At 34.6% G+C, this 13,897-nt stretch overlaps 1 protein-coding gene across 8 annotated transcripts in view; it reads right to left on the minus strand.

The window, feature by feature from the left end:
- The window catches only part of LOC145661197 (uncharacterized), a 453,672-nt gene that overhangs the window by 175,753 nt on the left and 264,022 nt on the right, over window positions 1-13,897 (minus strand). For all 8 annotated transcript variants that reach the window (XM_081726653.1, XM_081726657.1, XM_081726655.1 and 5 more), the window contains one exon: window positions 8,050-8,177. In XM_081726653.1, coding sequence (XP_081582779.1) covers window positions 8,050-8,177 — 128 coding nt within the window. The remainder of the gene's footprint in view (window positions 1-8,049; window positions 8,178-13,897) is intronic.

Consider the following 13,897-nt stretch of genomic DNA (forward strand, 5'->3'; position numbering starts at 1 on the left):
GTTTTTTAAGTTTGGATGACGCTTCTTCTGTCTCACTTTCCTTTTATTCTTTCTCGTACATGAGGCTGTATTTGTTTGTGTTAGCTACTCGCATAAAAATACCCTTTTTGGGGAGTTTTAAACGAATCTTGCAAGAAAACAAAACCAAAGGTGTGTGTTGTTTCAAGGTCTGTAGTAAATTATGAAGGGTCCATTCCTCTTTATCATAAAAAATGAAGGGGAAGACGTTATGTTTAAGCTTAGCATTGAAACTCGGAGCACCAGACATCAATATACCAATAATGTGTTTCTTCTTTCGCCGACAAGAAAAGAAACAATTGAGGTACTAGCAAAAGCACAAGTGGACCAGAATTTTCCCTCTTTCCCCGTGCATCACATTACACAAGGAAGAAATGTTTATTGCTCTTGGGGTCAACATATGTTTGAAATTTTGGATCCTACAGCCTCCCCAACCAAAGGCAAGAATGAATGTAAGTCTGTGCTATCATCTACAGTAGTCTTTTTTTAAGTAGCTAATAAAGGAATAGAACCGGAAAATTTGATCTCAGGAGAACAGTGGAAACCTACACTATCACTAGAATAGAATGGTTGTTGAGAAGGAATTAAGGCAACGGGGAAAATTACAAGTATGGAGGAAATTCAAGTTACTATACATTCGTGCTTGCGGGGTAAATGCCATATTTGTTTTTCGTCTGCGGCTGTTCCCGTGACAGATCAGTTTAGAACATCAAGTTTTATTGCTCGTTGGGCGTAGGAAAACACAGATGCTTTCCTCTATCGGTCGTAGACACATAAGGACCGGCGTTAAATGAAAGCAATACACCACTTCGGTTTATTTGGATTTTCAAACAATCGAAGAGTTATATAGGTTCCATTTATCCTTAAAGAAAAAGAAAAGAAATAGACAGGGTCAGGACTTTAGAGTTGTTCGCAGCAAGTTAGATGTTGATGAGCCCTCTAGTGTTCTCTCGTGTTGAGTTGATGGTAGCTGTGCATTCGTTCTTGCGTGGAGTGCATTTTACACCGGTGTAAACTGAATACTTTCTTATATCGATCAATATTCTGGTAGTTTCTTATATACACATATATATAATGAAATCATAAACCTATGCGTGTGTATTATTGTTGAACGTTTGTGAGAAACAACGAACTATATTGTCATTTTATGCTCCCAGTACGAAACAACAGAAATAGAGACCGCCAAATACAACAGCAAAAGAAGGCACTTCATCGGGTAAGATAAAACTTTCTGATGATGTTAATACCGATATAGAAGTTCCACCAGCAGAAAAACGTGCTAAATGTGATGCTAATAATATCGTTTTTACAGAATCGGGAAACGAGAATAGTGCAAATGTTGGTGGTTGTGTTGAATTATCTCGATAATCGTTTTAATAATTGGAAGAAGAGCAGACCGTGGTTGGCAATAAACAAAATGAAATTAGTTATTGGTTCCGTGTGCACTGAAATTCGATCTCTTAACGTAGATAGTATGGAACGCGTACGTATCGACAATGCGCTTATAGACGGTGTTTCTGCAACTAACCCCGAGAAACTTAATGACAAAATTGGTGATCATGCAAGATGCAAGTCCCACCTCAAATGCATGGAAATAATGGATAATCGGTAGAAACAGCACATTAAGGAATCCATACCAAAAAAAAAAAAAAGCACGAGTCTAGGCCAACTCCAAACTGAAGAAAATTAGAACAACAGCTGCACTCATGCGTACTCCATATATGATTACTAAAGAAAATCTATCTTTCTTGACACACACTTCTTTGGTTGAACTTCACAGATTAAATGGAGTTTCCGTGGGAAATATGTTATACTCCGATCATGCGTGCAAAAACATGATAATGTTTATTGCTGAGGAAATGAAAAAAAAAAAAAAAAAAAAAAAGTCTTGCTAAGTTTATTGTGAAGTCAGGAGAAAAGTTTAGTATTTTAATTGATGAGAGCACGACAACATCTAATAAATCTTGTATGATAATTTATTTTCGTATAGTTTTTGAAGGTGCTGCGTGTAACTATTTTTTTGAAATTGTCGAACCTGACAACACTAAAGCAGAAGCTATATTAGGAAGCTTGTCAGAGACTTTATCTAACTATGACATAACGGAAAACGTTCTGAAGAATCACCTTGTTGGCTTAGCAACAGACGGCGCGGCAATGATGCACGATTGTTACAGTGGAGTTGCAACAAGATTACGTGAACTGTTGAACAACGACTTAATTGTAGTTCACTGCTAGAATCACAAACTTGAGCTTACAGTTCAAGATGTGATTAAATCTATCTCTAATGTGTATCATATGCAAGCATTTATGGATGCTTTACATTCAGTGTTTTCTCATAGCCCAAGAAACCAGAGACTACTTAAACATTATCAGAAGAACTGTCAACAAATATTCTGAAATTGGGTCGTGTGTTTGGAGTACGTTGGTTTGCATCTTCATTCAATTCTGTGCGGTCACTGTGGCAAAGTTACATTGCAATGTGCAGTCTTTTGACTAAATGTAGTAAAGATACATCTCGTCTGGTGCGTGAGAGATCGAAATTCGAGGGTTTAGTAAAGAAGCTAACCAGCTGGTTATTCATCAGGGAATTTATATTAATCTATTATGTTCTTGAAATTTTGAAAGGTCTTTCGCTCTATTTGCAGAACAGAAGTGCATCTGCAGTTGAAACCAAACGAGAAATCGATTTGGTATATCAAAATCAATTTGCGCGTTAAAGACTGTTGATCCCCCGAGATCAAGAAATGCTCTTAATGAATTAGAGCAAAGAAATACATTCAAAGGAATGTCCATCACTAAGCCTACTGCTAGTGATAAAACAAAATTTGACACTTTCCGATTGAAATTTCTTCAATCCCTTTTAGACAACATAAACTTTCGTTTTCCAAATAAAGACTTTTCGTTGATGCTTCAGTGTTAAACCCTGCTTCTTGGCCTGTTGATCAAAAAATGAACTAGTGTTCTTCGGAGATGATGCCATCCCTCGACTATCGAAATTGTTGAAACAGTCAATGAATGGTGTTTCCTTGGTAGTGAAAGAATTTCGTTTGTACAAGAACAATCCTTCTTATATGCCTCCAGCTGTTCAGGAACTTAAAGCTGTGGAAGTAATACCGATATCAACTGCAAAATGTCAACGTGGGTTTAGTGCCATGAATCAAACAATGAATGATCTGAGGAATCGTATGCAGATTGTAACACTTAACAAGCTCCTTTTTGTATATATAAATGGTCCACCTTTGCGTTTCTTTAATGCCGAAATATATACAACAATGTGGATAAAATTGAAGCGTCACAGTGCTACAGACAATCCTACCGGGAAAGCAAGAAATATCGAAGAATACCCAGGACTACATGCATCTCGCCTTTTCAACTAAAACGTAAGTAATGTTTTTCTTTTAAAAAAGACAACTTTAGTTTGTTGTATGTACGTACTTTTTACGTACGTACACTATATCTTTACTACATTTTCTGTTATTGTTTTGTTACTTTTGATAATTGAATGTTTTGTTTAGCTAGATTTTGAATTTGAACATAAAATATTACTCTGATTAGAGGAGGCTCCAGGAAATATTTTTGGTCATCTCACAACTTTGAAGCCCCATATGCAAATGCACTACACATTCTGATCCACCTATTCCCCCACTGGTAAATTAACAAATCGAACCCTGTCTCAATCTATCTATTTTTCCCCCACTTTTTGATCTTCCAAGTGCTGTTAACCTCCTAATGTGTTATTCAGGCCCTTGTCCACCTTCTGTTTTCAGAAATTAGACAATAACCCCATTACGTATTGGTTTGCGTCTACGCATAGCACAATTTGATTTTTAGTAGAGTACTTATATAATTGATAGATCCATCTTGATTTGCGTTGGAATCCATGAATTTTTCAAAGACTGAAAGTAAGGTGAGTCTAATATACAACGCATTAGAAATGGCTGTCTAATTTTCCATGAGGTTTGACCGATTTTGTAAATCCAGTTAAAATTACATATCCACCCAGGGCTACCCCTAGACAATTTGCTGCCCCGTGTAACAAATAGCCTACCTTCCCTAGAAAAATATTAAAAACCATGATATTAAGTATGCTACTCTATCATAAATTTAGTAGCGTTAATGAAAATAAAGAATTCACTAAAAATTAATAGTAATAAATGTTATTTACTATATTTTTTTTACCATTAAGAGCGCGTGGAAAATCAGTTCCTGCTCTTTTCTGTGTACATTTATGTACCATTTCTAATATTTTTGTGTCAGTTACCAAATTTCACCGTGCCAGATAAATTTCAAATACGTTATTTAACTTTTGTAGGTTTAAAAGAAAAAAGCACTACAGGTTTGCACTCGCTGGTATTGGTATAGTATTGATTTCGATATTGCTGGGTACACTATTAGAAGTAATTAGGATGACAAGATTTTAGGTAGCTTTACCTATTGCATTATCATGTGTTACGTTTCCTTCCCCACAAAAGCTCACAAGTAAACCTTACGTTTGGGTGAATCGAGTTGGTGACTGAGACACATATTAGAAAGTAGTACTAAATGTGGTCAGTATTTCAGTGAAGTTGTGCGAAGCTCCAGGGGTTTAGGAGATACAGCTACCAGAACATCACATGGAAGTACAGAATAGTCTTCATACAGTTAGAGGTAAAAGCCCTGTAAGACCTGCCTTGATGGCGGCCATGTTAAAATCCGCCACTTTGAATCAGTTGCTCATCAAACAACTAACATTGTAAAGCCACCATTGTATTTCTGATTAACTTCTAGCCCGAAGTCATCTATTGCATTACTCTATTCCCATTTAATTTTGTGCTGGTTAATGATAAAGCAAAAATGGTTATACCGTTGGATTTATGGTAAAATTTGCTATTAATAAGGTGTCTCTGTTATGCGTTTTGTTTAAAACGTTTGTCTGATTCAAAATGGCGGATTTGAACATGGCCGTCATCAAGGCAACTCTTATCATAGACCTAATATTTATCCACCTACTTTTTATTTAATTATTATCATTAACACAAAATTTACAAGGTGGGGTAAAGGACTAATACATATGCTGCAACAATATTTAATTTCCCTGTGACTTTTTACCAATTGCGCGTAAATCAAAAGTAACGTCACCATTGTTCTTCTGATTAAATTTGCGCCTTAAATCATGTATCACATGACCCTATTCCTATTTTAAAAACTTAACCTTAATTCAAAATGGCGGATTTCAAGATGGCCGCCATTAGGTATACCCTTACTATATGACGTCCCCCTAGTCCTAATATGTACCCATATATTTGTTATTCACCTTTTGTCGTTACAAGAGGTCTTAGGGGGCTTTTACCTCCAACTGTATGAAGACTATTCTGTACTTCCATGTGATGTTCTGGTAGCTGTATCTCCTAAACCCCTGGAGCTTCGCACCTACAACTTCACTGAAATACTGACCACATTTAGTACTACTTTCTAATATGTATCTCAGTCAGCAACTCGATTCACCCAAACGTAAGGTTTACTTGTCAGTTTCTGAGCACTGCGTTCTTTTTCAGACTTACTTTTCCAATACGCGACATCCGATGTTACCTTTCCTTAACATGTTAGAGCTTAAAATACCTGTGCCTATTAATTGTAGTTTGTCACAAATATTTTAATTAGAGATTACTATACCACTATAATAATTAGAGGTCACTATACCACTATAATGTGCATAATATGGAAAGACATAACACTAGAATACATAACACTATCATTTCATAATACATTATAAGCCTATATCCAGTGGTGGCGATAACGGTCCAGCAGACACTGTGATGAGAGGATCCCTGACACTCAAAGGCCCTCTCAAGTTATGAAACTTGATTCTCATATGGTTTGTTCTACGGAGGGAGATTGTACAACCAGTTTCGACGCCATTGCCTACAACAAGACCTATTTGATCAGATCCTCTCCAACTAACAACTAAAATCTACATAACTGAAGCAATCGGCAGTATTATTTATGAACAAAGAGCATAAGAAAATAGAAAGTCAATGAAATTCTTAGAAATGGTAAGAAGAATTAATGTTTACGTGGAATTCCAAAAACTAACAAATTTACTTGGGGGGGGGGGGCTTGTGCCCGATATCTCCACCTAAATACGCTACTGATCGCCAGTAACAGGCTTTTTAAACTTGAGTAAAGATTATGCGAAGAATGGAATTAGAAATGCACTTGCTCAAGTCTACAACTCACCTGCTTCGTGGTATTGTGTTGCGTCATATGATCAAAAATGAAATGAAATCCTTGAGTTTTACGTCCCACGATTATGCCGGCTAGGCTAAAGGAGACGGTGATGATGAGAAATGAATGAAGTGGTGGAATAATGAAGAAAGTAGGAGAGAACGGGAGAACCCTGAGAAAACCCGCGCACATGGTGTTTGCCCACTACAAATTTCACTTGGCGGGAGTAGGGTTTGAACCCGGGACCCCATGCACCAGAGCTCTACTACTGAGCCACCGCGGCCCCACTTTATGATATTAAGACTATCTACGCGATCATAAACTAATCCAACGTAAACATGAATTTTAAATGCAAATGTAATATTATGATAACCTGTTTATCATTATATATTTCATATATTCCGGTTTTGTATATTGTAAAGCAATTTTTTGCTGTCCTCGCTTCCCGCAACTTACCGCCTCGTGAAAATGCACGTGTCGTACATACGATGCACTCAAATCCACCCATAGAAAAAAAAATAGTAAGAGTGCCTTTTGAAAAATCAAAAAACACTTGAAAACAGTTTTGCTAAATGCTCAATAACACAACGCCCATTGTGAAATTCATAATTAGAAGTGGTAAAATACTTGGTATATAGAATAGGATCTATTTGTTTCAGAGACTTTAGCTGTGAACCTTACTAGCGTAGGATAGGGCTGGAGTCTAAATAACAAATACGTAAATCTGCAATTACACCGCAACGCAAAAAATACATGTAATTATAATTAGTAAATATCATGTCGATTACTGCAAACTCAAACGCGAATTTTGCTTTGCAATAATTCACGCATATGTAATAATAAGCCTCACGCCACTTTCAACTGTCTTAAACTTTTCTTCAAACGTAAGAGAATCAAAGGGTTTCTGTTCAACTCAACCATCTTTTTCCGGATTTCTCATGGTAATTTTATTTATTCCCAACATTTATTGAATATACTTATTGTAACACAAATGACTCTATCGCTAGCAATTAATAACCATTAACGACAAGACAGCGGTAAGCAAGGCTACACGCATGCCCCTTTGCGTTTAAGGATAATTTTCGCGTATATGATTGAGGGCAAGAGTCGAACGCTACCGAACACAACCGAGATTCATTAGATCCTGAGATGAGTGAGCAGCTGTATGAATTGCAGGTTAAGAAGAACTCAACAAGCGAGAGAATACGTAGATTTTCGATTCGCCACAACTTGTCAAATTGTTTTGAGTACTTCTAGCTTTTTATCGATCTCTTAACTAATTTTCCACAAATATATGAACATTTTAATTGATGTTTCAGTTCCTGCGTAACTTCTAACTGATCTTTAAAATATAATATTTTAATTATTTTGTTTAGTCATTGCTGCATCTTTCGATGACCGAAGGTCTTGCCACTGGCTCTGAGTAATTATGTTTTCATTACATACACATTCGTATGCACAGGTCTAGTAATATTCCTTTAATGTAGGGAATTCTATAACTGTTTCCAATAGCTCTAAACTGCAGATCTTTGCAGAGACGATATAGCAATAAAAACCATCAATCTTCCTATTTCTGGTAATTTCCCAGCTGGTATTTTTCCACTATCTGTAAATTTATTAAATATTTACTCGAAAGAGCTGCAAAGTAAAAAAACAAACATTATACATAATATTCAAAGTAATTTCCATTTTTGAATGTTAAAATTTGAGAAGAGGTTTTCAAGTTACAAGGTGGTCAGTTGCCATTACTCACAATTTTACTACTATCTATATTATTATACTAGATAAGGTTTATATGAATGGGTTTATTTTAAAAATAATACATACCGTTGCCACCACATAAAATCCCTCTCAGCCGGAATTTATTTAATTTTGACGAAACTAGTAGAGTTTCACTCAACCTCTCAGTGATTTCTGACGTTACCCATCTTTTACACTCAAACGATCCACTTGTACTGGAAATTTACATGAAACAGTTATAAGTAGTAAAAAAAACACAGGTACACTGAAACATGTTAGCTTGACCCTATTTTTATGGAACCTATTTCACAAAATTATATATTTATAAAACTATATAATCATTAAAATTATAGAATTATACATTCAAGATGCTTGAGAATTAACTCCCTAATGAAAATTATGAGTATTTTATAAATATCTTTGTGCTTTCACGAAACAAAATATATGATGTTCCTTTTAGTAAGACTTTACGAGCCACTGTTGACAAAAGAATGTTACCACCACTGTTGAAACAATGGAACACCGCTAGGAACTCATTTTCAACAAAATAATAGGTCCAGTCTTTATTCGTAATTTTATGAACATATATTGTTAATCAATTATGTAACAAGATGAGCCTTTGGTTTTCATATACATTTCAGAAGATTTTGACAGCCTCATCATAATGTAAATATTATTCTTTCTCATTCTGCAGTCAACAGTTCGACAGAAGATTTTCGGTATGCTATTCGACTGTCAAGCCTCACATTAATAACCAGCAAAGTAGGAGGTGAGATACCGCATTAATCTATAATGGCTTGATAAATTGGATGGTCCATTTAACAATGATTTCGCTATTTCCTACAGAAGCTAATTTAGGCTGTTGCTAGACGATTACAAAAATTGTAAACAATGCAGATACATACATGTAATTTTAACATTGTATACAATTTACACCATCTAATGTAATTATTAAAACTTTTTATACTAAAATTGAATAGTAATTATTATAATTATCAAATAATTTTTAATGGAAGGTTAATTCTCAACAGCCCTGCATTACGTATTACTAGAGACAGAATCTTCAGGCACAAAAAACATGGACAATACACACTTATAGTTCAAGTAATATGCAGTAAAATAGACACTAAAATCCAATTAAAATTAATGAAGATAAACATTAAAATGATCTAAAGAAAGCAACTGAAATTAGTCATGCACAGTCCGATAACCTATGCTAGGAATATTGTTCGTTGTTTGTAGAGTACCTCTTTTGAAAGGAAGAAACATGAAATGCTTTGCTTATGTATTTAATAGATAAATTATTTACTATATTTACTGGATTCTATCACTTCTCGCAGTTTATAGAACTTTACACGCAACAGTTGGAAGAAAGAAATAATTGGGCACTTTCGAATGAGTCACTTGCGGATGTAGCCCGGGGTCGGGGGACTTACGTCCTCCCAGTTTTTTGAGTGACAAGAATAATTTAAGCCATTATTTATATATTTTTGAAAGTTTATAGTAAACTAACTATATGCCTATCATAGTCTGGGTTCTGGCTGCCGCTCCCCTAGTTTTTACCTTCTAGATCCGTCTTTGGAATGAATAGTTAAAAAATAATGAATTATATTTTAATTTTGTTCATTTTGGTAGTCCGCCAAAACGATTCGTTAATTGCTGTTACACATGATAGCGAGATATTAGTTCAAGTTGTTAACTAATAGTTATGTCCTCGATCGTATTAAAAGAAAAAATCTATTTTCACGGACGTAGTCGGAGCATCTTTGGAAGCAGTCAAGGACATGTAGATTGGTACATTTTCATCTTTGAGCACTCGTTTAATTCTCTTTGTTTTCTCGAAGTACTTATTCGTAGCAATAACTCGTCGATATTTCTTCGACGAAGTTCTTTCCCTGTATCGGGATGGAGTGTGGCCTTGACCTAGCGTTTCTCTCTTTTCAAATTTTTAGGAAGCGGCAGGAACCTTTGTTCAAAGCAGAGATTAGTGTAATTTATACCGATGAAACTCTAATTTTAATGAAAATGCAAAGAATAAGCATCATTCGAGATTTGAACAATAATATGGGCAATATACAGCGAAACAAGCAAAAGATACTTTTGCTGAAATTGAAGTTTCGATCTCCCAAATGAATTTCAGCAACTTCATTTTTACCATATATATCTCTAACATTAAGAAATGGGCATTTGGCAAACATTTTGTCTTTACTTATTACTTCGTAAATAGATTACAATGTATCTTGGAAAGGAATTATTCCTATGCTCTTCATATCAAACAAACTTCTCTATATTAAACACTTGAATTAAAAATTGTTGTGTACATGTGAACCGTTGAGATAATATAAACAACTATACATGCCCTAATGCGAGATCTTTGACGGTATCGAACTCGCATATATAGTATCCATCCGTCGTACTGGAAAAGGATTAAGAAATTTTTTTCACGTAAGGCTCCATATTAACTTATGTCTGTTTTCTTGTTAATTGCCTGTGCTCCTACGAAAAATTGTACGAAAAAAAAAAAAAAAAAAAACGTTCTTTGGAATTTCATATGTCAAAACTAAGTCATTTTCTTTTTCTTTTTCCCCATAACAGTCAATATAGTGTAGTTGTGTACTTGTAATAACATTGAGTAAATACGAATATGCATTGTATTTACACTGTTAAAAGACTCGTAAAAAGTAAAGACTACTACTTACAGAATTGTCAAACCATTATTAAGTTAGCTTATTTATTGGACTATATGTTTATGAGTTGCTGGAAATTTTGCCAAAATTATGTAACGGACAAGTGTTCTGTGACACCTTGGCAAGACAACTGTTGGTTGTGGAGGAAATAGGCCTACTTTGCTTACGTTAAAAATCGCTAATGATGGCAATTACTGCATAAAATAATCCTCATTCACTGTTAAAAAAAATGATAGGTCTATCTCTCATGCAAGTCACAAGTTATTTATCGATACTCTATACAAAAAAAGCAGTTTTATAAATGAATTCACGTTTACTTTAGCAGGCGGTTCTATGAAATTGAAAATTGATATTTCGTATATAGTATATAATTATTTTTGTACCATTAGAAAGTGTAATATTTTCTAAAACATACAAGGACCAAAATGTTCTGAACTGTGGGGTCCCCACCATTATTTATACGCATAAACAATGGTGGGGTTTCACCAGTTCGGAGCTCCCTTAAACACGTTCCACTCCGACCACCGAACACCCTCACCCACTACACCCTTATAAGACACTTGAGGTTCTTCACATTTTGACAGGGTAAATCATAATAATCTAGCAAGTTTTTAACTGTGTTTGGTTAGAATATTTTTCTTGAAAACCCTGGAAACACTAGTCGATCTTTAACGCCACTATTGCCTATAAACCAAAACAGCTCATGTGTAGTGCACATTCGACACAATTATGGTTTCGCAGCTTGAAAGTAAGATATAATTTACTAATTCTAAAGCAATGAAACCTAATCTAAAATCAGTAATATGAGCCATTTGGTGCCACCTTCGCAAATATGAATAGGAGACGATCTATGTCGAATCAAATGCACCTTTCTAAAAACCGCATATTAATATTCAGCGTACCACCATGTTAAAAAAAAATGGCGCGTACTGTAACTTACAATTTTCCGCAACAACTTTGTTTTCGTGATGTATTATTTTTTCTTTGTATGTTCATGGGAGAAAGAAGTTAATAACTAATATTTCTTTAAAATTTTATGCAAAAATAGTGGAAAATAATGATGATATAAGCGAAAAATAGAAATCAATAACAACTTTCGACTCCTACCAACATTTGCTGAACAAAGAAATGAGAGCACAGATATTTGGAATCAAGGTAGACGTGAAGTTTGAAACCGACATTTCACAGTATTTCTGTTTTAATTTTAATGCACATAGTACTGCAAAGTCCTTAAATGCTAATTAAATCAAGATTTTACATCCAAATTAAGTTGTAACATAATAATTCTCGTTAGAAAACCCGAATCGACAATGCGAATTTAAGATTAGCCTATACTTTCGATAAAATGAAAAAAAAAAATGTAAACAGTGTAACCTAAGTGTTTGGCCGAGGGAGTAGCGAAGCGAGTTAGTAAATTATGTGTGTTCTGCGTGGCACTTCGAATCCGTCTCACTCCTTATTTTTTTAAATCACGAATTACATTAGCACACACTACATGGATGACAATTCCCATACCAGAAACCTCAAGTTAACACGCGATAAAATAGCATTTCTGCATTACGCACCTTCAACTATTTCAATAGGTGTATTGATCTTGAGACAAATCCTCGTCAAAAGATTTGCTCTAATAGATACTGTATTTATGACGATGCTTCCATTATCAAATATAAGGTAAACATCCCAGTTATGGACATGTGTATTTCGCCGCTAGTAATGGACACTTCGGCAGAAATGTATGAAAAATAAGACATTCACTAACGCGGGGAAGTTTGCATTGTGTTGGAAATTATATATATGATATACTGGTTCCACTTAAGATTGTTAGGCTGTCGTCTGCTAGATCTACGAATACTGCAGGTGTGGTAAAGTCGTGGTGTCGATTGCACGAGCTTGTTTTCACATTGTGTTAAGAAGTTGAATAAGGTAAGAAATCACTTGGCAGCTCTACTATAGTAAAGCTGTGAACAAATTGAAAGGTATATGTTTTTCTACACACTAATATTGGTATAGTCAAGGCATAAGTATGGCAAAAATATATATTAATAAACTTGGACCGTCAAAATTGGAGGTGTCCATGACTGGTAAGATAAAGGTGCTATTTGCCAATGTTGGACACCCTCCGTCCATTACTGATAAAATTTGAAAATATCTGATTAACACAAATGTTCTCTGCAAAAGTACCAAATTTCACAGAAGTAAATCACCACGTTAAGCGGGTTTGCATATCCAGGCTCCTAACTATGAAAACATTTACGATCACTCCAACCCCAATCATATCACAGATTCAACCTGTTGTATATAAGTTATTGGGACGTAAAATTGAATGTAATTTATACGAAAAAGACTTTTATGCATTGCAAGACCTGTACCGTCCAAATATTTACAAGAAACTTATAGTTGTATCGAAATTAAAAGAAAAAAAAATTCGAGCAGGAAACCAATTTACACAATCAGAAGTTTGTGTTCAAACCCTGTAGGAAATACTTTTTTTTTTTTTTTTTTTTTTTTTTTTTTGTTAAAAGTGTGTTCCTGTTTTCATCAGAGGACTTAGTGCAAATCTAAAATCCACAACTGAGAACGAAATATTAAGTATGTTCAATATTTCATTATTATCCTTTGATTTGTAATGATAACTAATTATAAGGATTGACGATTTCAGAAGATTCTCCCCGTAGGATGGTCAATATATGGATGAGAGAAAACTGATAAAACATTATAAGTCCACTTTGAGCATGATCGAAGATAACTTATGGCCACGAAGGGGGGAAATTTATGTCGACAGGGTCTCAAATTGTCCCACAGGTAATGCCCTGAAATCATTACCGTTTGAAAGGTTTCCTTAGCAAATAGAATATTACATTTATTTCTCGTTCTACGTTTTGAAATATAAAAATCATAATTTTAAAGAGAATTATAACACGATAAGCATAAAGATTTATAGAACTAATGAAGTAACTATTCTTGTGTAAGTAATCGATTTCTAATCGGATTAAAACTAGAATATTCGTTTGCATCGCACTTTAAAGTAAATCCTCTCTCTATATAATTCTTACTGGAAAGCATGTTTAACTCCAATTACTTAATCAATATTTTTAATAATATATTTTTATTGTAATACTTTTACCATTCAATGTCGTATGCACTTCGTTTCCCAAAGCAAAACCTCGCAAACGTATAGTGGACTAGTAAATATTATCAAATAAATTATCATTTAGTTTCCGTAAAATACTGCATCACCTCATTTGAAA

This window comes from Thermobia domestica, chromosome 1 (assembly GCF_964235325.1).
Source record: "Thermobia domestica chromosome 1, izTheDome1.hap1.1, whole genome shotgun sequence".
Lineage (NCBI taxonomy): Eukaryota > Metazoa > Arthropoda > Insecta > Zygentoma > Lepismatidae > Thermobia > Thermobia domestica.